This window comes from Nansenia antarctica, assembly GCF_963989245.1.
Source record: "Nansenia antarctica genome assembly, chromosome: 1".
In the NCBI taxonomy this organism is placed as follows: domain Eukaryota; kingdom Metazoa; phylum Chordata; class Actinopteri; order Argentiniformes; family Microstomatidae; genus Nansenia; species Nansenia antarctica.
Genome location: NC_137674.1, coordinates 72834085 through 72861628, shown reverse-complemented (window position 1 = coordinate 72861628; position 27544 = coordinate 72834085). Strand labels below are relative to the sequence as shown.

Here is a 27544-nt window from a genome sequence, read left to right as displayed (position 1 = left end):
TGGTTTTCATTGCAACAGGAAAGATATTTAAAATACCGTACTATGGTGTCAATGTCGGCCATACATTTTATTTTTTATTAATTCATATTCATCGATCACATTTGAAAGGACATTTTTTACTTACAGGTACTAAGTCTAGAAATAAATTGTCACTGCACATATCATGTGATCAACTGACAGAACTTCACATTCAGGAACAGACATGAACAAATGGAAGAGAAGATACCCCGCCACACCAGGACCTCATGCACCGCTTCCAAATGAACAAAAAGTTATGGCAGTTCAAACTGGTCGTAACACACACTGTGCAATACAGACACACCCCATTTAAAAACAGGTAGCAAGACTATGTAGAAAACGGTTACTTCAAACTCAGGCTTAGAGCAAACTGTTAAAACCTCCCGTAGTTTTTTTTTCTCACTGACTTTCTATTGGAACTGAATTAGAAAAGAATTACAACCATTATGTGGTCACTCAACATGCAACTGAATCGAATCAGCTCCCCATGCAAAGGTCCACCCTCAGAGACATAGACATCTGACTATGGTTGGTTGTCTCATAACCGTTTAGATAACTGCCAGGTTAAACCGCACGTGTTGGTGAGGACCGCGAGGACCGTCTCCCCTCCAGCAGCCTGGCCCCTCCTACGGCTCGGTTTGGGACCCCTGGCTCTGTCTCTGTGTGGTCGTGTTCCTGTGGGATCAGTCGGCGGTGGTTACGGAGACGGGGGTGTCTTCAGGGAGTTGCAGGACCCTCCCTGGCTCCCGCCTGCGGCCCCTTGGTACTGTAAGAGAGAGAGAGAAGACTGTCACACATCCTAGAAACATTAGACATGTAGAGACTGTCACACGTCCTAGAAACATTAGACATGTAGAGACTGTCACACGTCCTAGAAACATTAGACATGTAGAGACTGTCACACATCCTAGAAACATTAGACATGTAAAAACTACAGTTAGCTCGGTCACTGATCAAGTGTATTTATTGGGTGATTTAGTGAAAATCAGCAGCCATTTAGTAAAAGCAGCAACCATTTTATACTGTTTCAATATATTGGACAAGATCGTTAGCATTTTAGCTCTGTTAAATCTTGCAATGCGTCATTGTTTTTTGTTTTGTTTTGTTTTTTCATTCAATACAAGGGTATATGAATATGGGCTGTGCAACACTGAGCTTTCTCATGCTGTGCTACAGTCCCCAAGTCATCCTGAGGACATACTGGAGTCGACACGAGACCGGCTCGCACTCCCAGCACTCCCGCATGAAAGCTGCGATCAAACTCCCACCTCTCGCCTGCAGACATCCGCCAGTTTGGAGTCGGTTAGTTAAGCAAGCAGAAAGAAAAATGGCTTCCTCCCCCTGTCTTCATCTTAGCGAGGTCAGTTTCGTTTCCCAGAGAGAGGGTCAGTTCTTCTATACAGTAATTGTTTTATTTGCCAGCTTTAAGCAAAAAAGGACGGAAGCCATTATTAAAAGAGAGAGATGAGTTGCAAGGCACAAACAGACAGCAGAAGTAAACAGTTTGTGCTCTGAACCCCCCTCCCCACTGCGTGTTAGGCGTGTTTTTGGAGAGGATGAGGAGGGGCCCATAAAGGCACACCAACCTTGACTCAAATGGCTGGGGAGGCCTACTGATAAATAATAAATGTGCTTTCCTGGTGGCTCAAATAAGCATTTTCAAAGCAGAGCCACATACTGTAAGTAACCCTGAAGCAAACAAAAAGAGTCTTGCTTAATTCCCCCGCTCTCTGGCTTCCTCTCCTCCTGCCGCGGTCTGATATTCCCCCCCTCTCTTTCTCTTTCTCTTTCTTTCTCATACCCCCCCCCCCTCTCTTTCTCTTTCTCTTTCTTTCTCATACCCCCCCCCCCCCTCTCTTTCTCTTTCTCTTTCTTTCTCATACCCCCCCCCCCCCTCTCTTTCTCTTTCTCTTTCTTTCTCATACCCCCCCCCCCCCCTCTCTTTCTCTTTCTCTTTCTTTCTCATACCCCCCCCCCCTCTCTTTCTCTTTCTCTTTCTTTCTCATACCCCCCCCCCCACGATTTTCTCTCTCGTTCCCCTTTCTGTTATACTTCCCCTGGCTCTCTCAACCTTGGTGGTTTGACTGTGTCATGTTTAAAGGGAAGCAGGAAGTCCTTTGATGTAAACACAGTAAAGTCATTACTCCCGGCTGAGTGCACAGGTCACACACATTATCTTTCAACTCCTCCACTCTCCTCACAGTAACCTTGCTAGTTCGTTATTCTCCCTTCCTCACTCAAATCCCTCAGCTTCAATAATGCATATAAAATAGATTTACAGTGCCCTCCATAAGTATTCAAAACAGGAGGCATTTGGTCTTCTTCTGCTCTATTCTGCAACAGTTTGGAATTGAAATCAAACAATTACTAAGGGTCAAAGTAGAGATTCATAGATCTCACAGATCTCACTGCTGTCAGAATCACTCCCTATCTTCCACCGTAGACTGAAGACCTATCTCTTCAGGCTATACCTTAACTGTCCCTCCTGAGACATCTACTTCCCCTCTACCCCCCCAGTACAGTTTCTCTACTGTAAAAAAAAAACTAGACTGCCAACAGCCTCTGGCCTGAGCATACGTAGATGACTTTTTCCTACTCTGAGTGGTGGATAGATTGTTCACTTACTTAGTCAAATGTATTTGTTGTAAGCCGCTTTGGATAAAGGCCAAAATGACAAAAATCTCAAATGTAATGTACGTTTTGGGTCATTTTCCTATTGTACTGTATGCTCAAGCACCATCCAATGAATTGGAGGCATTTGCTTGTACTCGAGCAGACTATTTCAGTACACTTCAGAATACATTCTGCTGCTGCTGTCACAGTAACATCAACACAGATGTCCTGTACAAGAGGGGCCAGAGGCAGCTTTTTCTCCCGGGGAGGCTCTGGTCCTTTGGTGTGTGCCAGTCTCTGCTGAACATGTTCTGCCAGTCAGTGGTGGCCAGTGCAGTGATGTACGCGATGGTATGCTGGGGTGGCAACATCAAGGAAGGAGTCACCAAGATGCTGAACAAGCTTATTAGGAAAGCTTTTTCTGTCCTCGGTGTCACCCTGGACACTGTGGAGGAGGTGGCCAATAGGAGGATGAGGTCCAAACTCCTGGCCAACATGGACAATCCCTCCCATCCCCTATATGACACTGTGGCAGAGCAGAGAAGCTCCTTTAGCAACAGATTATTACAAGGAGCGCTATAGGAGATATTTTCTGCCTGTCGCAACAAGACTGTTCAACTCCTCCTCCGGCTGGCTCGATCGGGGTGATCAGAGTCAGGCTGGGGAATGTTAAATCATACTGGACTGTTCTTACTGTATATAATGTTTCAGATGACTATTTTATTCTATTATTCTATTGTCACTTTATTGTGTTGTTGTTGTTGTTTGTGAGCTGCTGCTTTAATTCCCCCTCAGGGATCAATCAATCAATCTGTCAATCTATTTTTCTGTATTTTTCTGTTTTGTCGGTCGGTCGGTCGATCTGTCTGTCTGTCTGTCTGTCTGTATGTCTGTATGTCTGTCTGTCTGTCTGTCTATATAGTATATGTATCTATGTATCTATCAATCAAGAGAAGTTAGCAAGTTCTTGTGGCAGCTATACCTAAACCATAGCACCTTCTCCACCATGTTTTCACAGATGAGGTGGTATACTGTAAATCTTGGAGCAGATCTCAACACATTTCTCTTCCAGTCACTCTGGTCCATAATACTATGTGTCTTATCTATCCACAAGACCATTTTTCCAGACCTATGCATGACCTTTTTACCCACTTTTGAGCAAACAGTAACCTGACGATCCTTTTTAGGGATACCTGGTGGTTTGCACCTTGCAGCGAAGCCTCTGTAGTTGGGCTGATGACATATGCTGCGGATGGTCGGATGGTATGGTCTCTGACATATTTACAACCTGCTGGAGAGTGTTCCTGATCTGTGTGATAGTTGTTTTAGCCCTACCAGCCCATTTGAGATTCCTGCGATTGTTGAGTCTAAGGTTTTGGCTGATGTAATGTTTCTGATATTTGAGCCTCCTAATAGCTTCCCTGACTCTTTGATCCCCATGTTGACAGACACCAATAGACACTAAATGCAAAGCCTAGAATCAATATTAGACATCGACAGCGTTATCATGCCTGCATAAATGATGTGACGGAACACACCTGACTAACCAGAGACACAGAATACGTATAATTTCTAAATGGTGAAACCAATCTGAGAAAAAAACATATTGAATTAAAGCTGAGAATCTCTACTCAAATCCGGGAGTTTAGAGTTCAAAGAAGACAATACTTATGGAGGGCACTGTATATCTAAATATAAATATACAATGTCTTGCCGACCCTTGATTGAAAAGTGTGCACAGCCCCCATTCAACTGCTGCTTAGCCACAGCCTGGAGCACTAGAGAGAGAGAGAGAGAGAGAGAGAGAGAGAGAGAGAGAGAGAGAGAGAGAGAGAGAGAGAGAGAGAGAGAGAGAGAGAGAGAGGGAGAGGGAGAGAGAGAGAGAAACAGAGAGAGACAGAGAGAGAGCATGTGAGAGAGAGTGCGCATGAGAGAGAGAGAGAGAGAGAGAGAGAGAGAGAGAGAGAGAGAGAAAGACACAGAGACACAGAGACATAGACAGAAGGGCGGGGTGGGGGGTAGTTCTATTTTGAAGGGGAGAGAGAACTTCCCCAGAATAAGTTTCTAATGATAGGTTGCTCTGAGGTGGATGCAGATACAAGATATCTGCCTCTCTACAGACACAGATTAACTCTACATACACAGCTTAGAGAGAGTGAGAGAGAGAGAGAGAGAGAGAAACCAGGCCAAGCCAAGACATGTACTGTTCCATATCGTATTGTATGTGCTTTCTCGATAACTGTGTGACATAAATGTACAGTAAATGGCAGAGCTACTCAGAATACCAAAAATCTGGAAGAAAAACATGTGATGTCGACCTGCACCTGGCCATACTGTAGCCATTGTATTTTTAATGACATATTTTCTCTATGGATTTCTATTATAGATATAATAGATTTCGCCTTACAAAACACATACTCTCTGAAAAGCCTTTGAATTCTAGCAGGGGATGTTTCTTAATAATAGAAGAACTGACTGGGTCTTTGTGCTGAGAGATTGAGAGTTTGAGAGCTTCTCAAGCTATTGATTCTCTGGAAGGGATGAGCTCTTAGAAAAGAGGGGCTGAGTTTGATAAATGAGGCGGTTGTGGCAGGTAGCGACACACTACTGTCTGACTTCTGAAAACAAAGATGTGAGTCCAAATGAACAGAGGAGCAGAGCTTTTACTGTTTTGACAGCACCTGATGTGAATCAATTTTGATGAAACAAACCCTGAAACCTTGAACAAACCTTGAGAAAAAGCTTGAAACATACAAACACACACACACACACACACACACACACACACACACACACACAGACAGACAGACAGACACACACACACACACACACACACGCACACACGCACACACACACACACACACACACACACACACACACACACACACACACACACACACACACACACTTTACCTCAACAAGGGGGTGCCAGTGAGCGATGGGTTTTCGAGGGTATGTTAGCATTTCACCCCAGTGGTCTCGCCCCAGGCTCTCTGCGTCGTTGCCCACCTTACACACTCCAATGACCTCATTATGACCTACACTGTTGAGAGGGAGAGAGACAGAGTCCTTCTTTAATCTCTCCTCCAGTCTGGAGACATGTTACACCTTCTAATGCTTTGGTCCTCATATCAGCAACCAATCAAAATGTTCAGACTTTTCTTTTGAAACACGGAACTACGTTTCAACGTTGTTGAGAATCACAACACAAACTCGCTAGTCAAGCCAACATACTGCAACTCAATGGATTGGTAACTAGTTAACTATAACACTACTTCACATTGTTAGCAGGCTTACAAAACAAGCTGTGTTTGTTGACTAGCGATCTGTCATTGATTTTCAACAACGCGGAAATGTATTCACATTTTTCGAATAAAATGTCAGATCATTACATTGGATCCCAATAATGAGGACCAAAGCATTAGAATGTGTCACATATGGATGTAATGTCTCTACATATATACATATACATATAATAATAATAATAATAATTATTATTATTATTATTATTATTATTATTAATATTATTATTATTATTATTACATACAGTAACGTTGTATTGAGCAACACAGTAAAATTGTTCAACAAAAATGATCTTGCTTTGAATCAGGGCATTGAAGTTCTGTTTGGAAGAGACAGCTCTGGAGACAGCATTCAAATGGTACAGCTCACTGGCAGAACAGTAATTTACAATTTAACAATGTTGGAAACAGCTCCCTTTACTGTAAGCATGATAAAAGGGTCTCAGTAGAAAAACATAGCAATACCTCAGTAGGAAAACATGAGAGAGGAAAGAGGAGAGAGTTCAGAGAGAGATCATCGTCAAGTCAAGCTGCTAGATTGTTATCCATAGGATAGGTTACTGTTGCCTTCTCTATTTCACGGTACTGAACACTGAGTGGTTTTGAACCCCTTTGGCCTCACATGGAATTAGAAATGACCACTCGCTCTGTATTGGACCCCTCACCCACGTGTGGATCTGATGCCTGGGAGACTGAAGAGTTCTATAGGTAAGGGGTAAACACTAGAACAGCCATGAGGGGTCATTTGAGTAAAGAAAATGTGTATATCTTTGCAAAATTAAACATTTCAGGACCCTACTTTCAAGATTTTTTCTAGATATGTGCATTCTACCACCCAGTATCCTTACATTTTCTAAATCACATCAGGATAAACCAGACCTGGGCATTGTACGGCCCCCGAGCCGCATGCGGCCCTATGGCTGTCCCTGGCCGGCCCTGTGTGAGGTCAATAAAAAAAATAAAAAAAATAATAATAATTCTATAATAATAGAAATAACATGGAAATAATTTTACGACAATTTAATTTTCAATTTACGGATGTGCGTGCGTGACTATGTTATGGCGCTTTTCCACTACCGTGCCGACCCGTGCCGTACTGCATGAGCCCGGTTTGTTTTGCTTTCTCCACTGCCAACCGAGCCGGGCCGAGCCAGGCCGTTTTAGTTCTCGTTTCAGAGTAGTAGCGAGAGGTACTTTTGGCCAGGCTGTGTGTGACGTGTGACGCTGCAGACCATTGATTGGTCAATGGAAATCGTTTGATAAGTAAAGGTAAGCTAGCTAAGTAAGTAATCTAGATAACTATGATTGGAAACAAAGTACTATCCAGTTAAAATTATAGAAGATCTAGTTGTGTTTTCCTGCTGGTCTCGCTGCCTGGGTTTGAACAGACTTTGGGATCAACTACAACATCTCCATAGGCTACATTATAACTTTGCATCCTCTGAAAAAATATGGTGGGATGTAAGTATCTTTCGCAAACAATAGCAGCATTTAAATACTTTAGTTTATGTTCAACTGGAAAAGGTAGTGATCACAGAATTTCGTGTTTTGACTCTGATGGGAGTTCGTTAAAAATGCCTTTGAAAAAGCCTTCCACCTGTATGTATATCATACCTCCATTATGATTGGAAATTAAGTAGTGTCCAAGTGAAGTGCTCTTATGACACGTAACTCCTACTGTCCCGGGTCGCTCCAGGTATGTTGTGTATAATGGAGAAGCGTTTCTGAAATGGTACGGTAGGATACAAATGCGTGCCGTACCGAACCGTACCGGTCTGGTCAATGGAAAAGCGCCAATAGTTAACTAGGTAGTAATGGGAATTACATACATTATAAAAGGTTCAGACTTTTCTGAAAACAATTTCAGACTTTTATTCTGAAAAAAAGTTTCAGATTTTTTTTTCAGACTTTTATTCAGAAATAGTTTTTCAGACTTTTATTTAGAATTGTTTTTTTCATTCTCAGTGATGAAGTTCAACAAATCCAGATACCGATCCTCTCTCACTGATGATCACCTGTCAGCTGTCCTTCGCATCTCCACCTCAGACATTCAACCAGACTTCAGTGCACTTGTTCAAGCCCAAGGCAGACTGGACTTTTCTCACTGAACACAAAAAAGAACTGAAAAATATCAAAAGCACTTGTTGCTTTTTCTACTCAGATGCTTAGCTCTGTGTGTTGTAACTTTATAGTTAGTTAGGCAATTAAAATAGATTGATTAATGTTACATGATTGATTCACAGTTAAAATAGACTGATTAATGTGTTACATGATTGATTCACAGTTAAAATAGATTGATTAATGTGTTACATGATTGATTCACAGTTAAAATAGATTGATTAATATGTTACATGATTGATTCACAGTTAAAATAGATTGATTAATATGTTACATGATTGATTCACAGTTAAGAGATTGATAAATATGTTACATGATTGATTGACAGAAGCACATTTCTGTTGTATTAGCTAAGAAGAAGAATAACTACAGGTTCCAGAATGTCTTGTAGAAAGACGTCATATAAGTTGACAGTTTGTTGTTTTTGAGAAATGTGAATTGTACATTGAATTGAAAGTGAATATCTAATAGCTTGTTTTATTGAAAAAGAAAGTGATCACAAGTGTATGTCACCAGATTTGTATATAAAGAACCCTTCGCTTGATATCACCAGTCCTAGCCATCATTTCAGAAGGTAGAAATACTATACTGTGACTCGTAGTGTTGTATGTATGTAATGTTAATAAATAATAGGCACAAACTGATGTTGCAAAAGGTCAAAACTATAGCTGCATTTACTTCCCTGTGTTTAAATGAGTCCTCTTGCACTTCTATATTTGACCTACTCCACATTTTCATAGCCTTATCGTAACATGTATTCTTACCAGTAGCAGCTAGTCAAAACCATATAATTTACTGCTTTTTATAAAGCGATAAAAGTAATATTGAGCAGAATTAAGTTCAGCCTACTGGTCCGGCCCCCCACAATAGTCCCGGTTTCTCATGTGGCCCATTGTGAAAATTAATTGCCCACCCCTGGGATAAACTAATATAAAGCTATTTTGCCATTTCGTGACGTTAGAATTATATGGTTTTGACATTTTTGAGTTAGTAATTCATAAAATACAAAGGTTCCATCTCACAAAACATAATGGAATGTAATAACTTTGACGCTCAATATCTCTGAACTACCCTAAACGGAGATAGAACCTTATAATTCTAAGATCACGATTTTTCTGTGTAGGAAGCAGGCTAATTTACAAGCGGCCAACTAGTGGTCGTTGTGTGTAAATAGCAGCTTGAGCATTGTAAAGAGATTACTCTTTTAGTAGGTAAAAAAGGCACGGCTGTTCTAGTGTTAAATACTGCATGAGAACTACTGACTGACTCGGTTCATAACACAAAGACTCAGAATCCCTCTCACCGGTCGTAATCCATCACTGCGATCATTAGGCCGATCTGGTCAATGTTCTCCGGAGGAACATCAAAGACGATGGCCTCGTTATAGACGGGGTTCAGGGTGTTCCTCTTGGTGGACGTCTTCCTCTTCTTTAATCTCCGGCCGTCACACATGAGAGACACCTTGACGTAAGGGTCTGGAGACAGAGAGAGAGATCCTTGAGAACCGATGGTTCCCATAGGAGCAGGAGCCTATCTCCTATCTATCGTGAGGCGGCTTGATGTACTAGTACACCCCCTGGACATGATGCTGGTATGTCGCAGGGTCTTCCCCCCCAATCCAACCCTTAATGCTGAGTGCCAAGCAGGGAGGCATCGGGTACTGTTTTTATAGGCTTTGGTATGACTCGGCCAGGGATCAAACTCACAACCTCCCAATCTCAGGGCGGACACTCTAACCTCAAGGCCACTGAGCTGATCAGGGCACTATACAGTATTATTATGTGTTCACCCAGTATCAGTTTAACCTTTTTCAACATGTACAGTTTACATTTACAGTCGACAGAGGCTTGCAATGTTTGTCTGTGTACAGTAGTGCTTGATAAACTACTCGGTAGGAACAGGAGATGGTACAGTATAGGGGTAGTGTTGAAGGTGAGGTGGTGATGGTGTGTACCAGAAGCTCCAGTGATGTCCATGGCCTTGAGGTTCCGGGCCTTGATCATGGTGATGGTGAGTCTGCCGGCCGTGGGCAGGTAGCAGAGGGAGAACATGAGATCTCCCAGGTCCACGTTATCCTGTGAGGAAACACACACACATACACACACACACACACACACATACATACGAACCACAATAAAAACAATGTCAATCAATAATTTAAAGATCTTCTTTCCTAAACCAAACAAAAACTGGTCATGAATCAAAATTAACAACGATAAAGAAACTCTTCCCCCTCATTGGCCGCGAAAAAACTCCCTCACATTTGCTAATAATAGATTCCAACACTTCACAAGACATGACTTTGGTTCTGCTGTAAAAAGCAACAGCTCAATTATCACTTGTGCTCAAAATAACCCATCAGAGGAGGTGAGACCTCCATATCAGAGAAGATAGTCTACATTGAGATATCTGAGATATAGCAAGATTTTAAATGAGGGAGCAAGAACGGAATGCTTCCTATGGTTTTAATTGATTTCCCCAAAATGTCCCCAACTATTTCCATAGCTTTTACAGAATAGTTTGGAAAGATGTATAGGATGTGATATTTAAAATGTAATTGCATGGCCTTGTTTCATGTTGTAGATTAAATTAGATCTACTGTAAAAACTGTAATTGTAGCCTAGAGATACATACAGTGCTAGTAAGAGTGATGGAAACTACTAGAAATACATTCCTCTAACTCTGTTAGGCATTCCAAAGGCATCCGAAATTCAAGCATTTTTGCACATGAACACCATCTAAATAAGCTGTAACTCGTAAGCCGTTGTTTTGACTCCGAGCGGTTACGTCCTTGCAAAAACACGATTAACAAACCAAAGCGAGGTGCTCCTCAGAATGTTAAAGCGTTCTGCTACTCCCTCTGATTCACTGTGTTCCTGAGGCCTGAGGGTAGCCATGGTTTTTCTCCCAGAACCACCCTGTGGTCTTCCCGTAGAGATTTCTCTGCTTCCTGTGACATTTACACGCCTCGCCCCAACCGTTCCCTTCCCGGGGAGCTCCGAGGTGCGAAGGGGATGAAAGGGGCTCTACCGCTGTGTCCCAAGTGCCGTGGGATGCCCCCCAAGGCCTCTCTCCAGCAGGAAATGGCATTTTGAGACAAGCGCAAGGGTTGGGGGTGGGGGGGGGGTTGGGGGCAAGCAGGGGGGGGGGGGTGGTGCAGGAGAAGGTCACGACTGTGCTCCGTGGAGAGTCAGGAGAGAGATTGCCATGTCGCCTTATGGTCCCAACTCTCCCAGGCTGAGAAGGAGCACCCAGCCACTGCCACAGATGAATTTCACGTCACAAACTCACAACTTTCGCATTTACCAAGTCAAGGTAAGGCTGAGGTGAAGCTGAACAATGAACACCAACCAAAAACACCAGTGCCAGACTAGAGTACATAATAATACAGTACATGTCTCCTGCTAGCAGACTGCTCTTCTATAGCTAGGGCTAGGGTATACGGTACCTACACATACTTTGTAATGTGTTGGGCTCTTTGCAGTGCAGCGAAAGAGAGAGGTTGTGTTTATCACAGTCCTCGTATCTCTCTGTGCTCAGACTCAGAGCTCGAGTTTCATTGCCGTGCGACGAAACGACCTCCTTCGTGCTATCTTCCCTGTGCAGAAGAAAAACATTAACATTAAACGGCTCACAGTCAATTCTATATAGACGGTCTCTGTGTCGTCTTTAAGGATGAGTCTACAGTCTACAATATGCAAGCCCTCACTGTGGCCTGATTATGACAAATGGCCAATATTGCAGCAGATAAGGGAACAGGCCTCTCTGAACGGAAAACAACACTGCTCAGGCCTGACGTTCAGTTCAGCTGGGAGGGTAGTGTGTGTGTGTGTGCGTGTGTGTGTGCGTGTGTGTGTGCGTGTGTGTGTGTGTGTGTGTGTGTGTGTGTGTCTGCTGATTAAGGAAAGAGGGCAGACATTCCTCACAGCAAACAGTGGACACACAGTGGACAGCGATTTTGCCCTAAAGTGCTGCTGGATACTGTTATTATTACCTGAGGTCATCAGTACATCCATTCATATTCTAGAGATACCACTGTCTGGCCAAGCAGTGTGACTAAAGAAGACAGATGGTTCTCTCAAAACTACAACCAGAGGTCAGTTTGACCCCCCAACTCCCACCATCCACTCCCCCCCCCCCCCCCTCCGCCACCGTCTCCGTGGCAGCCTGTCAGTCTGATCGACCTCTCAACCCCCTGTATCAGGATGCGTCCCCTCTGATTCGCTGTCATCTAGCTCAGTATGAGCTTGGAGTTAATGGGGGCGGTGGGAGGGGGGGGGGGGCACTCATCTACAACAACACCAGTAATACCAGCAGGTCACGGTCACCCCCGATACTACTCCTGCTCTACACGGCAACCACAATTCTACCCTAACAAGGCTTATTTTGGAGGAAAGATGGGTCTTTGAAAATTTACTTTGAAAAAATGATTTATTTTTTCTTGATAAATCACAAAAGCAGCGCTCCCAGACCGTACACGACTCTAATATAAATACTTCGTTTTTTATTCTGCTCGGAGTGATTCGTTGTTCCTCGAACCCAAAATAGCTCAATCAACAACTGCCGTACCTTGACTGCTGCTATTGCTGGTATTGTCTGGGAAGTAATTTTAAACAACGGCGCTACTCTACTATTTTAGGAGCTCGGGCGGTTTTGTCTGCAGTGGCATCGGGGTGCACGTATAGCACCCACGCTGTTAACACATGCAGCACAAAGTTAACACACAGCCGACGTAACAGTAGATCATAGCGGATCAGAACAATACGACTCCTGCATGTTTAGGTTATTGCTTGTATGCTAGGAGACAGGGAGGAAGAGGCTCTGTTTGAGACATGCAGACACCCTTACTGTAGTTGTCAGGTTTCACAGAAACAGTTACGGTGTAGAAAATAACATACCTGTCAATCTTCATACTGTACGCTTCGATACGTGGCTGAGGAGATTGTGAGTGTGTGTGTGTGTGTGTGTGTGTGTGTGTGTGTGTGTGTGTGTGTGTGTGTGTGTGCGCGTGTGTGTGTGTGTGTGTGTGCGTGCGTGCTGTTAGAGCAAATATTAATATTAATTAATATTCTTCTGCAGAAGGAGGACGTTTACAGGTTCGCCAGACGCATCTGAACGATTCAAAGTTCCTCGTAAAGTCCAGATCATTCATTTTATCTCAGTATTTATGCACTCAGGTACTCAAAGAAAAGAAGTCCGCCCTCGGGTGAGGTCTAGACCAATCATGAGCAATGGGTGTGGATCTGTACATTGAGGAAGATGATGGGGGATGAAGGTTAAGGCCCCCACTTTCGGCCCCCACTTTCTCCTAGACACACAAAGGTGGAAAAGGAACACAAAAGGCTACAACTGGTTCAGTCCACTTCTAGAGTACTGGGTCTGGGGAACACAAAGGTCCAAAACTGTTCTAGATGGCTTAGTCCATCTAGATGTAGGTCAGAAGTGAAAGAGAGCAATCAGGTCATTGTAATAATTTAAATGTGTCTGTTGTCTAGCCAATGTCAAGCTTCAAGTGGAGAAACTGGTTTCATTGTGTGGTTACAACAGGAAATCAGTTTATATGGCTTTGCCCTAGATATCCAAATGTTGAATCTTAAATGTAGAAAATGTCTTTTGACATATAATAATTTTCTCTCACAGTGCGTGCGTGCATGCGTGTGTGCGTGCGTGCGTGCGTGTGTGTGTGTGTGTGTGTGCACACCTGTGTGTGTGCATGCATGCGTGCATGCGTGTGTGGGTGGGTGTGTGTTTCGTCAGTGAGCAAGATGCCCCCAGGTTGTGAAAAGAGCAATGAATGATCTTGTCGGCTCTTGGTATCACACACGTCTCTCTCAGCATCACTCCAGCAGTATTGTTTCATCCTGTATCACCCTTCATCTCATCCTCTCTCTTCTTTCCCTCAAGCTGGTGTTCAGAGAGAGGAAAAGCCGTAAGGCTGGATGGATTTAGTGGGCTGTCAGGTTTGTGTGGATCACCACGTTGTACGATTGTATGGATTTATGACGCTAGATACTAGATACAACTATGATCTTTTCCCTATGATCAAGCTTTCCTATGATCGTAGTGAACTTCTAAATCACTCACGGCCAGATTGTTTAAGGTTAAATACGGTAGCAAGGCTGTGGAGGGGATGGTTACCATTGGTCGTGTGATGGTGGTGTTCTGATCTGTATGCCTGTGAAAGGACATAAAGTCACCGTCTCACTGCGCTTGTGTTTGCAAACAGTTTTGACAGTTCATCTGAAGACAGCTGCCCCAGAGAGCTTTATATAACCTGGAGGCTAGGCTCACCATACTGTAGGCAGCTTAAAACAACAACCATTGCTATCCAAAAGGGAATACTGTAGGTAGCAGACTCATGATTCATCTCCACCATCTGTAAAGTAGGCTAAAGGTAATTTCACATTTTCCCTGAGACATAAATAAAGAGACCCAAAAAACTGCACAGCTTTAAACTAAACAACATTAAACCACAGCTCTACAAGCATAACATGACCAAGACACAGACCAGGGGGTGTTGCTAGCTTCTGGAACACATCCTACACATCCTACAGAGAACTGTGGCTGAACTGTGAGAATGCTGCATGCAGTACTTAACATCGACAAGAGTGAGCATATTACCAACAAGCATCTGTATGGGGGGCCACCAAGGATAAGCGAAAAAATAGCAGTCAGGAGAATGAGGCTGGCAGGTCACTGCCAGAGACACCAGGAGCTGTCAGCCAGCAAACAGCAGGTTCTGTGGGAGCCAACACACAGGCATCGATCACAAGGGCGTCTCACACTAATATACGTGGACGTACTCAAGAAAGATGCAGGAGCGGAAAGTAGCCAGATGTATGGAAGATCGGGATGACTGGAAGCGGATGGAGGGCTCGTCCGAGGACGACCTAGTAGTAGTAGTGGCCCAGATCTGGTCTTGTGACGGCACGTATGGCTGAGTGCTGGGCTGTATGGGCCAGACCTGGTCCAAATGTGAGGGAACCAGCCCCTGGCTGAGAGTTTGTTGTGGGCCAGCTCTGGTATGAGTAATGTGGCCCGATTACATCCCTGTAGCTCTGGTGGTTGGGACAAGTAATGCAATGTTCTCATCCCCTCTCCTGGGACAGCCTCTTATCCACGCTGAATATGTCCTATCCATAATAAACCTATTACAGCCACGGGGTCCGGCAGCAGGCAGATCACCATCATCGCCGAGGGAGAGTTTGATAACCTCATTACCAGACAGGTGAGGGGGAGGCAGGGCAGGAATGCGAGGCTTGGGTGGGGAGAGGATAGAGTGGAGGTGGGGAGACCACCCCAACCCCCCCCCCCCCCCTTCCCCACACACACACACACACACACACACAAACACTGTAATATGCAACCGCTGTCTTGGTGCAGGATAGAATAATTTGAAGCTCACACACACACTCACACCCACACCCACACACACACACACACACACACACACACACAATCGCATACACACACACACACCCTAATATACAGCCGCTGTCTTGGTACAGGATGTAATCATTTGAAGACCACACACACACTCACGCACACACAAACACTGTGAGACATCCACATTAGAGAGACATCCAATTAGCTCTGCAAGACTCAGGGAGAGTGGAAGCAAAAAGAGGAATGGCGGGGGTAGGGGGGGGGGGGGGGGGTGGAGAACTGGTGTTAACAGGGCTGCAGGGAGAGACCAGACTGAGATCATCATCACTGAGCCCAGCTTCTGCGCCTGACTAAAACAGGCATTCACTAGAACATCTCTTTTATGGATTTCACAATGACGGTTGGGTCCTGCGGGGGGGAGAGGACAAGTCATTGGGTGTTACGGCACATTATGCTTGCCGCTACCCACAGGCAACAGGGGCAAAGTCTTACCTCCATCACAGGCATGCCCGAATGAACAACGAGTCACCTGAATTCGTGAAATTCAATTCAATGGCCATTGAAACAAGCGCCACACACCATTCCTCTCGGTGAGCAGAGAGCCGGCGTGCCCAGACAGTCGCCGTCGCGAGTCGCTACGGGATATTATTTGAAGCCCACGCCCACACACACACACACACACACGGATGGACACAAACACACTCACACACACACACACACACACACACACACATACACACACATGGGTGGACACAAACACACACACACTCACACACGCACTCACACACACACACACACACACACACACACACGTCCCTAGGTGAATAGGAACCCCTTGAACAAATCTGTGTTAAATCATCCAATATGTGTCATCATACATCAGTGTGTGTGTGTGTGTGTGTGTGTGTATCTGTGTGTGTGTGTTTGTGTCCATCTGTGTGTGTGTGTGTGTGTGTGTGTGTGTGTGCACGTGTCTGTGTGTGTGTATGTCTACGTCTATGTCTATGTGTGTGTGGCCATCTCCGTGTGAGAGAGAGGGTGGAGGGCTCTCCCTTAATCAGCCACGCCTCATTGATGTAGAACCACTGACCTCCCTGGGCAAGAATGAACTGTCTGCTGCGCTGTAATCAATGAGAGGGGAGGGACTCTGCTAAATGCCAGGCCCATGCACCGTGAGAAATAGAGTTCTAGATCAATGGCACATTATAGGCGCTGTAACTCACACACACAGAGAGGAGGGCCGCCGGTTCATCAATGCCGGCACCTGAGGTTAGCTCATCAAGACGCGAACCTAGAGGTCACGACGAGACAGATTCCGAGTGTTCTTTCGGTAGACACGCCTCTGTCACGGCTGTCACACACGCGGAGCACAAAACACGCATACACACACACGCACGCACGCACGCACGCACGCACGCACACACACACACAGAAACAGACGTACACACACACACACACTGTCAGTGCTGTCAGCGTCTCATTCGCATTAGCACCGTGATGAGCTCTCAACCTTGACGACCTTACCCATCATCACCTCTGGCCCCGCTTAGTGCTGCCGGGAGAGGTCTGACCCTGGGGAGGGGTATGGCGAGGGCCATGGCGGGTAGCGGGAGATCGGAGGGAGTGGCACATGCTAATGCTGATGGGAATGGCTCTCTGTCCTTCACCAGCGGTACAACGCAGGGGAAGTCATTATGAGTCCACGTCCACAAAGAGACAACGATTCCCCACTAAGAGCCGGTAGACCAGTAAAGAATATGCATCATTACCTTTGTTCCTCCTAGATCTGTGCAGGCCCAACCACAGAGGAAGCGTACCGTCATAATGTCTTGCTAAAATGATTGTGGTGTTCTTTTTTTAATCATCTTTAATGAAGCCTGTTCTCCTTCATGATGTTTCTAGACAGCACCTGACATATTTGGCAACTAAAATTGGCCTAAGCTCTCTCATATTGGCCCAGACCTGTCAGAGTTAGAAAGCAGAGTCTCTCATTAAGGTGGATGTCATGACACTTTGCCCCAGGGTGAAAACCTCCTCCTCCTCCTCCTCCTCTTCACAGCTTCAGGACAGCAAGATAGAACGAAGTCATCAGGAGAGAAATCCTCTTTTCAAAGCGAGAACGCAGCTGCTAATTCCACTCTTATTTCTCCAGAGCTGTCAGTTCAGTGAGTTGGCTAGTAATCATTTCTTTTCTCTCTCTGGGTGAAGACACTCTTAATTGGATAGGTCTGTGCTGTCACTCATCTCCTGCAGACATACCCCAGAAAAAAATCACTTCTCTATATTTTGTGTGAGGCGGCTTACTGAATACTCCCTCTGGCTAAACTTGAAAAACGCATGTGAGGCATTCAAACAGAGGACACCACTTTGATGAATCACAAAATCTAACACATGAGAATAGCTATCCAAAGCAAAGATCATAATTATGTTTCTATTCCTACATTTGTGACAGGGTCTGGTGAAACAGTCCTCGAGTAGGGCAATGTCATTTTTCAGTATTTTACAGATTATGAAGGTGCAGATGTGTCTTACATTGAAATCTGACAATAGTTGAAGAAAATACACTTATTTGAATGTTGGTACCCCTCAAACCAAATACCGGAGAAACTCAATCTGAATCAAAGCACACCCAGTATTTAGTGATCCTAAAACTGTTGTTATCGACACTTTTGTAATACAAAGAAACAGAAAATAAGCTTTTTGGTCATTTGCTCAACTTGAGAATTGCCGACATGCAGACCTTTTCACCAGACCACGGTCACATTTGTATCATAGCAATTTCTTTATCAACGAACTGATGGTTAGCACATCTCACAGATTGGTGTAAAGTAATATCATGGTTATTAAACAGAAGTGACTCCTGACTCACCGAGGTGACGTACTGGATCTCCCTGCAGAGTTTGGTCTCCCGGGGGAAGTCCACCAGATCCAGGAAGTTGTCCACCACCACTTGGCCGATGATGTCGTGGCGCGAGAAGCGGTCGAAGTCGTAGACGCTGAAGTGCAGCTTGCGTGTGGGCAGCTCGGCGTATTCCACGGGGAACAGGAAGACCTCGTCGAACACGGGGTTGAGCGTCTTACGGTGCACCTTGGTCTGGTGCTTGGTCATGCGGTCGGGGAGCAGGTAGATCTTCACGTAGGGGTCGGACGTGCCAGAGAAGTCCTTGGCAGGCAGGTCCTGGGCCTTGTGGATCTTCACTATGAGCTGCTCCAGGTCACAGTCGAACTTGAGGATGAAGTGGAGACGGCCGCAGCCCCCGCCCCGCCGGCCCCCCTCGTCCCCCTCCAGCGAGCGCTGCTTGTAAAGCTCGGGTTTGAGACGGCCCAGCCCCAGCCCCATCCCCGTCAGAGAATCCTGCCTCTGGAACTGAGCCAGGTTGAAGTCCGGGTTGGACAGGTTAATCTGTCTACGGATGGAGTTGGTTCTGTGTAGAGGAGGGATTGAGAAACACAGCACGTTACTAAAAACATCAAATATTTGCTTATAGGAGAGACTGAAGACATGAGTTCGACACACAGACGCATCATAGGGATCTACAAACAGTCTCGGTATAGAAATAGACATAGTATAGTAGAGCATACTGACCCAATCACACATCCAGACCCAATCTCTGTGTGTATAGACATGGAGCGGACAGAGGGGGGGGGCTCGGTGGTCTGTCTCTGCATGCGCGGGTTGGTGTGGACCCCGTTCTCCCTTCCTTTACTCTGGGCCTCCAGGGGGATGTCTGGAGACGTGTGGCTGATCTTCATGGCTGCCTCCAGGGTCGGCAGAGCCACAGGTGGTGGCGATACAGGCGTCACTGGCCCTGTTACCGGCCCCGTTACCGGCCCCATTACCGGCCCCGTTAACGGCCCCACTACCGGTGCTGTTAACGGCGCCGCCGCCACCGCCACCGTTGCCACAGGGGTGGGCTCTCTGACGATGGAACAGCGGGTCGACTCACGGCGGGCGAGGGGAGGGGGGTCCACGGCCGTGTAGTCGGGCTCCCGTGGTTGGATGGGGGGGGGCGGCATGGGGCGCTCGTGGTGCCCATGGGCGTCCTTGGTGCTGGGGGAGAGGCCGCCCTCCCTCCACGGTATCCAGCAGAGCTTCCATGATACGAAGAGGGAGACCCCGAACAGGGCCAGGCCACATGCAGTCACCACCAGAGACAGCAGGCTCACCGACACATCTATGGAGGAAGTGGTAGTGGAAGAGACAGAAGGATGGGGAGAGAAAGTGGAGAGAAAGTGGAGATATGTGGTAAGGCACCAGAGACATAAAGATCATGGCAAATATACAAGGCAAGAGTTGGGGACATCATTTATTTTCATCATCTTCATCATCATCCTCATCAACACCATCATTATCACCCAAGTCATCATTATTATTTTATTATTTTCTGTAATATCTGCAGTGGTCTGCAGAAAGTCTCTCAAACGGTACGGTGCACATTTTAAAAGGAGCATTTTCCTTGTGAAGTGGGTATTGAAATGACTCTCACGGCTGGGTAGAGTGAGCCAACATTTGCTGTGTGTGTCCCTTTAGAGACACATCAGAGAGAGATGGCCTAGGCCTGGTGCAATCACTGTACTCTAATTGAAAGGAAAACACAACAGGGTTTGCTTAATTACAAGTGTGCTCTGCGGAAAGTTTTCTATTCTGCCCTTCTTTTTTCCCCTTAAAAAGAGACCAGGACTATACCTTAATTAGGATTAGACAAATTTGTTTAATTATCTCTTCTGGAGTCTCATCTCCGCCCAGGGCCTGATTATGCTCAGGACTGTAATCCCCTGTCCTCCTCCTCCGCTGATAAGTAGGGAGGAACACAATGTGCTTCTTAGGAGGAACACCTGCTAAAAGTCACTGAGAATCTTTCGAGCCCATACAGCATGTACAGTATGGCTTAAAACGGATCATGGTTTGTTGGAAGAATGAATGTCAATATGATGAATGCTCCTCTAAAGAAATCTAATGAGATGGGTCAAACAAAGCACAGGAAGAGTGCATCGTGTGGGAAGATGTCTTGTAAGATAATACATGTTGATCAGAAAAAGCTGTTGGCTGGATTTGCGGCAAGATCCGTGTACATAATGAATATTGTGAGATTATTATGTCCCAATACATTTTGCATGAAGCATCCCACATACAGTATGATCACCAGATGGTTTCATAGTGTGAAGTTTGTCTTTAGGATACTGACAGCTTTATCCCTTCCCCGCTGAATAAAGCTGTAAACCAGATAAAGGACGCATACACCAGTATTTGTGCCACTACTTGGACGTGTAAGAATATGAGCTTACAAATCAAAATAGGCTTTGAATTCCAATGCTGGAGAAAACTATTACTGAACGTCATGGTACCACTCACACACCGAGTAGGAGCTGACTGTTTAGAGCAATGTGTTTCACCGCAACGTGCTTTATTGCTTTTTGGGCAATCACGCCAGCCTCAAATCTTCCAAATAAAAGATTAAGATTTAAAAGCATACTGATGAATAATACAGGTTGGCTCTTTCACACTCGCACAGGTTCTCCCAGACAAAAACGGCAGGAGGTGGGTGGGAGAGTCGTGGAAGAGTCTCCATTAAGAGCTCTCTGATTCACCATGGCTCAAGCCTCCACAGTTATAAGAGGAAGTGATGATGATCGTCCTCAATTCTCGCTGGAAATTCTTCCGGTGGTTGTGACATTCCCCTAAAACCTTCTTCTTTAGTCATTCTCACTCATCGTTTCGGTGACTGATCTTACCGCTTAGAACTTAACACTTGAGGGTCACTCAGCGTAACACGACACATTTCGACACGCCATTCCTCCCTGTTCGAAGATGCTTCCATGGAGCCAGGAGCAAATCGGAAGTCATTCACTCCACATCACACACAATGGCATTCCTCCTGCTGCTTGGGCTAGGCCACAATGTACATGATTGGAACTGGAAGAGTTCATCATCAAGGAGAAGTTGGCAGTTCCTAAAATACTGTCTAGACCCACGTCATTGTGTAAGAGGTGGAGGGGGCTTACAAAACTGGATATGGAAGGCAAGGACGTTCAGTATTTCTCAAAATGTTTTCCATACGTTAACCCCTCCCCCCCATCTTGTTTTTCCTGTGTTCATAAGCCCTTTGGGTTTACCCTGACGCAGAGGAAATGATGACATGTCACATGTGTCTAATTAATCTACAGGGAGGAAGCTACAGTAGCTTTACAGTTCAGCAGGAAGACATACGTTGATCATCAGGATCATCCTCAACATCTATAGGATCTTCCTGCCTAGGATGTTATAGTCTCTAAAACGAGGTCGATATTGGCGTCTTACGCAGTCTCGATGACATCTTAATTAAATCTAATCTCAGGCCTTTTAACATCTATCAACAGGGGTGAGAACTGGCGAAGGCAGCTGCTTCGCAATCAGCGGGTAACTATAAATACACAGATGAGTGCGGAGAAGAAAAAAAAACGAACCTCACATTATTACATTTCCGTTTTTATGGTTTTAATGAGCATTCAGGTGAAGAGATAAGACTCGGCCTGGTCTTTCACTGTTCTGGATGGGGCATCTGTTGTAAGGAACCGGGGGAAATTATAGACAGAGTGAAAGGGCAGCCCAGCCCACAGCAATCAAAAGCACATGGGTGGTTAACAGCCAGGCCTCCTGCATTAGATAGACCGTCAGAATCTGGAAGTGCTGCAGGCTGGAAATAATGGGTTTTGTTAATGAGTCCAGGATCCTCCGCTTCCTCCCCTTCCTCCTCTGACCTCTGCTCTCTCCATCTCTTAGTTTCCAACCTCTTACCTTGTCTTCAGCCTCCCTCCCTACATTTTCTTACACTTACCCCCTCTTCTTCTTCCTCTTTGTCTTCTTCTTTGTCTTCCTCCTCTCCCTCCTCCTCCTCCTCCTCCTCATCTTCCTCCAACCCCACCCCATTCTAAACCTCCATAAGAGGAGCCTCATCATTGGCTATTACAGAAAAAAAAAACATAAAACAAAATGTCCTCCAATGAGTGGATGTGAAATATAGGTTATTAGTTAACTATTAATAATTGATTAATTGGTGTTTCCCTTTGATGATGATGACATTACTGTTACTGGCACTCCAGATACATAAGTTCTCCAATCTCCATAGAAGGGCAGGGTGTACTTATAGTCTGTAATTAAGATCAAAGACATTCACAAATAACCCTGAATGATCATGTGCTGGATCCCTCTTTGAAAACTCCTCACCTGCAACTACTCTATAAACTACTCTCTAACCCTAAGTGGTGTAAGTCGATGTACAGCAGTATTTGAAAGCCTTGGCAAATTAACACTAGAACAGCCATGGATGGGGTCATTTGACCCTGTGAGTAATAAAAAAAGTTATATATTTGCACTCGATCAAATATCAGGAGCCTCCTTTCATGACTTTTCCTAGATATGTGCATTCTACCACCCAGTATCCTTACATTTTCAAAATCACATCAGGAAAAGCTAGTACTAGTGCAGTTTTTCTGTTAGGAGAATTTACAAGATGGCCAACTAGTGGTCGTTGTGGGTAAATAGCAGCTTTCCATTGTAAAGAGTATGGTCATTTGACCCCTGAGCCGGCTCTAATAGTAGGTAAAAAAGGCACAGCTGTTTTAGTGTTAAAAAACAATGTTGTACTGTACTGTACACATTTTAAGACAGTACAGCCAGTGAATACAGCTTCACTACGATTTTCTCACACACTGCGTCTCCTCCGGCCTACTGTTTGATCTGTAAGATGCCCTAAAAAAGAGACATTTCATAGAGTGGCTGCGGCCACATTCATTTCGTCATGTGATTACCTTCACACGTGTCTCTCTGACCACCTGTTGGACTTGAAGGAATCGTAAGTGACTATCGTAGACCTGCAGTTTGGCACCAATCAAGAAAAGGTCTGGATGAGCCTTTGAAAACACGTTTCCATGGGCACCAAGAAAAGAGAGCATAAAAAAAAATCTCATCTCGGGTACTGCTGATGAAATAAGCCAATCAGTGAATCACTACAGGGAGGTGAGAAACCAGACCAGCGGTGGTCTGTGTTTGACCACACAGTGTCATCCATGTCAGAACCATACGTATTGAGCTGTGATGGCGGAGGAGGAGTGTTTTCTATCGTTGTGGATGGGGGGGGAGATGTGGGGAGTGTGGAGGTGAGAGGCGCCCCCCCTGTGTCCTGGGGGCATTGATAGAAATCTATACACGCCTGAAAGGAGTGGGACCCAAAAGCCCCAGGACCATCGTCACAAACACCAATAGAGAGAGATAGAGAGAAAGAGAGAGAGAAAGAGAGAGGGAGAGAGAGAGAGAGGGAGAGAGAGGGGGAGAGAGAGAGGGAGACAGACAGAGAGAGAGAGAGAGAGAGAGAGAGAGGAGAACCATCGTCTAAGGTACTGTATCAAACAGTAGGAAGCAGACTCCCAGTGATGAAGCAATACGTTCTACCTCTAGAACCTCCTGCTGTTCTCATTGGAGCCAAACAAGAGGCATTGGTTGCATGCATCTTTCAGTTGGTAACAACTGTAGAAAACATTAGGTTACTCCAGCAGTGTCTAATAATAATGCTCTGGATAAAGCCTAGTCTGGGCTACCTGATATGTACAGTATATGCTTCAGATGGGAACATAATTGGTTATGGAATCCTTAGTCTCCAAGGACACCCCTCTTTAGATTTAAAGAATCATGCCGTCCCTTTTAGAGGACAACAACAGCTTCCTCTGGAAGCAGAGGAAGATACTCTCTAACCATGGTGTGGATTCATACAGAGGTTTAATTTCCCTAGAGGCAGCAATTAATGAGTCCTCAACATGCCTATGTTATACGTATGCCCCCCGCACACACACACATCTGCATAACACTCCCTATGCATGGGGAATAAGTGGAGGGGTGGGGAGAGAGGAGAGAGAGGTCACTCTCCTCTTCTCCCCCTCTGGGTCACACGTGCTCTGTGAATGTCAATTCCTCATCAAACTCTCCTGACCCTAACATTGTTTGTTCCTCTACTCTCTCTTGTCATTTTCCATTCTCATGTTATTGAGGTGCCAGTCAGCGAGAGAGAGTAGGATGACATGGCTCAGCTAGAAGCGTTATTAAAACCCAGGGCCCGTGGACTCCGGGGAGCCTGCCACCTGACGGTGGTTCAATAACCCCACCCGCAGACAGGCCATCTGACAGTCAATATGGGGCAGGAACAACAGGAGAAAAGGGGGAAAGGAGGTGAGAAAGAGGGGATGGAAAGAGGAGAGGAGCAGTGGGGAGAGGGGATACGATTTTGTCTGTGAAGAATGAGAGACAAATGAGGTGTGAGGTGGGAAAGGAGCATGGTGGTACAGTATGTGCACAGGTTGAACCTGATTCAATCAATGGGCAGGAAAGACAAGGCAAGCAAACAGGGTCACCCAGCTCATGACACAGAGTTCACAGCATACACGTTATTTGCCCTTTCAGAAATGACCAGTCCTCCCAGCCCCCCCCTCCCCTCCCTCATCGGATGAGATGGTTGGATGAGATGGTCTGCACAATGTTGCTGTGCTGGTCTGAAAGGAAATCAGCATTCAACTGTGGGTCTTAGTAAAGGCACTTCAGATTTGACTCATTAACCACCAGTCACATAACAACACTGTTCAATGCAGGCTCTTCCACGCGCACACACACACACGCACGCACATGCGCGCACAGCTCTCACACACATACACACACATTTTCATTCATAGGATGCTTTTATGTTATGTAGCTCAAGGCACAAGGGCCTCACTCCTTAGAGAGAGAGAGAGAGAGAGAGAGAGAGAGAGAGAGAGAGAGAGAGAGAGAGAGAGAGAGGAGAGAGAGTGAGAGTGAGAGTGAGAGTGAGTGAGAGTGAGGGAGAGAGAGAGAGAGAGGGAGAGTGAGAGAAAGAGAGAGAGAGAGAGAGAGAGAGAGAGAGAGAGGGAGAGTGAGAGAAAGAGAGAGAGAGAGAGAGAGAGAGAGAGAGAGAGAGAGAGAGAGAGAGAGAGAGAGAGAGAGAGAGAGAGAGGGGGAGACAGAGACAGACAGCTTGCGTGGGTTGGTGATATACTATGGTTCCACCTCCCCCAGTGTCTCCAGACGCGAGCTCTGCATGCTAGTTTCCTAAAAAAAACGTTCCAAAACGCTCAGCATCCTCCCTCTCATGCCAAGCATAGCATGCATAATATGTGCACATTATGTTGCACTCCGCCGGGAAATGGGTCACGTAACTTTGGACGGTGCTTTGAGGGGAGAACCTTAGGATACATACATGCCACACGAAACGAGCGATCAAAAGAAGCGCATTCAAACTATCACTGAACCGGCCACAGATGATATAAAACCCCTCCATGCCACCCATCACGTCACCCCCACCTCTCCATCTCTCAGAATGAATGAGACCAGCATCAACTCAGCCCTAGATATAAAGGGCTACCGAACAGCCCAAGTTTAATTAATTTGGCTCCCTCTGTATAATAGCAGTCAAAATCTGAGTGTGGGCTAAATGTAGGTTAATTTGCCAGATCCCAGCGCAACAAGTTATGTGTTTGATAGACAAGAGAGCAAGAGACATCCTCCTCTTGCTCACTGCACAATATATTGTGCACCATCAAACAGGATCTCTCTATGCGAACACTTGTAAAGACATTATTTGCAGACACATATTTTATACACATCGTCTGTTACCTGAGTCCGTGTACCGTGGTCTGGCGAGGTCTCGGAAATAGTAAATGAAATCCAGACAGTTTTCGTTCTGCACTTCCCCCTTAGAGCAGAGATCCGACAGGAGTTCTAGTGCCTTTTGACAAATCTCGTCGTCTCTGTCGCCAGGCATTTCCCACCACCAGCATCCTTCTGAATGGAGGGGCTCGACGGCACCACCACCACACCCTTCCTCCCAGAGAGTCACCTAATTCCCCCGCAGCTCAACACCACCCTGCCCGACGGAGAGTCACCGCGACCTCCTTAGTTGAACCACCTCCACCCGCAAGGGAGTAGCCAGTCCTCCGCAGCTCAACAGCCCTCTCCAACCGCCCGAAAACCAACCGATCAACCGTTCCACCCAAGACCCAAAACACAGAAATAACAGAGATACAGGTACTCTACCGGCACATCACAAATGAGAAAAGAGGCGCCGCGCAATATACTAAATGTTGAAAGAACGAGCGCGGACGAGTGTCCCTTCCTTTCTGTCAAAGCGTATATCCTCTACGTTTTCAACAATGTGCGTTATTCAATCAACCATTGTATCGGTATCACACACTATAAGATAAGTCTAATACATTGAGCCACTGGTTGAATCCACGGCCACGCACAAGTCTCTGCGGCGGCGCCTTGCGCTGTCCACGGTCTCGGTGCTGAAAAGTGGGGAGTGCGTTCTCACAGCTTGGCACGGCCGTCACTCATTTATCGTCACTTATTTGTCAACGCAAACGAGCACTCCGGGATCCCTGACACCTCCCCGCATCAAAGTGCTCCTCTGCTTATAACCGGCGCCGACGTGAATCCCCCCAATGGACCGCGCTCCGTAGCTCTGCCTATAGTATAGAGCCTTGAGCTGGCATCATCCAAACGCATCAGGAGTGACGCCAAACTTGCCCTAAAACCGAACTAATTAGGGGTGTTCATTTAGTACACAAACACAGAGACACGTGCACATACACACACACACACACGCACACTCACACACACACACACGCACGCACACATACACACACACACACACAGACGAACATATCAGTCTAGACATAATGACATCTTGCTCTATATTTCTCGGGATATATTAATATCGGTTGTGAGGTTGTCTGACAATGCATTACTGTAACCCATTAGTGTGTGTGTGTGTGTGTGTGTGTTTGTGTGTGTGTGCGTGCATGCATGCGTGCATGGGTGTGTGGGTGTGTGTGTGTGAGTGTGCGTGGGTCTGTGGGTCTGTGTGTCTGTGTGTGCGTGCGTGGATATGTGCATTCGTGTGTGTGTGTGTGTGTGTGTATGTGGACGATAATGCTACCTAGACCCTGGATAATGAGCATCTGAGACTCTGAGAGCATGGTTAGGTCATACCAAAGAGAATGACACATTCCTCCCATTGGGACCTATGCACTTTAGCACCGTCTGCCACCTTAAGGCCTTTCCAGTG

At 45.7% G+C, this 27544-nt stretch overlaps 1 protein-coding gene across 1 annotated transcript; it reads right to left on the bottom strand.

Annotated features, from left to right (window-relative positions):
- Nucleotides 1-715: 715 nt before the first annotated feature.
- On the bottom strand, nt 716-26269 carry syt9a (synaptotagmin IXa; the record flags this gene model as incomplete). The annotated part of the gene is made up of 8 exons (XM_080540208.1): nt 26092-26269; nt 19385-19612; nt 19063-19240; nt 18307-18862; nt 10006-10126; nt 9355-9526; nt 5545-5674; nt 716-784 (listed from the first exon to the last, which is right to left on the bottom strand). Exons 1-8 carry the CDS (start codon nt 26237-26239, stop codon nt 716-718), a joined length of 1602 nt encoding a protein of 533 aa, XP_080396334.1. The 5' UTR covers nt 26240-26269.
- Nucleotides 26270-27544: the final 1275 nt, after the last annotated feature.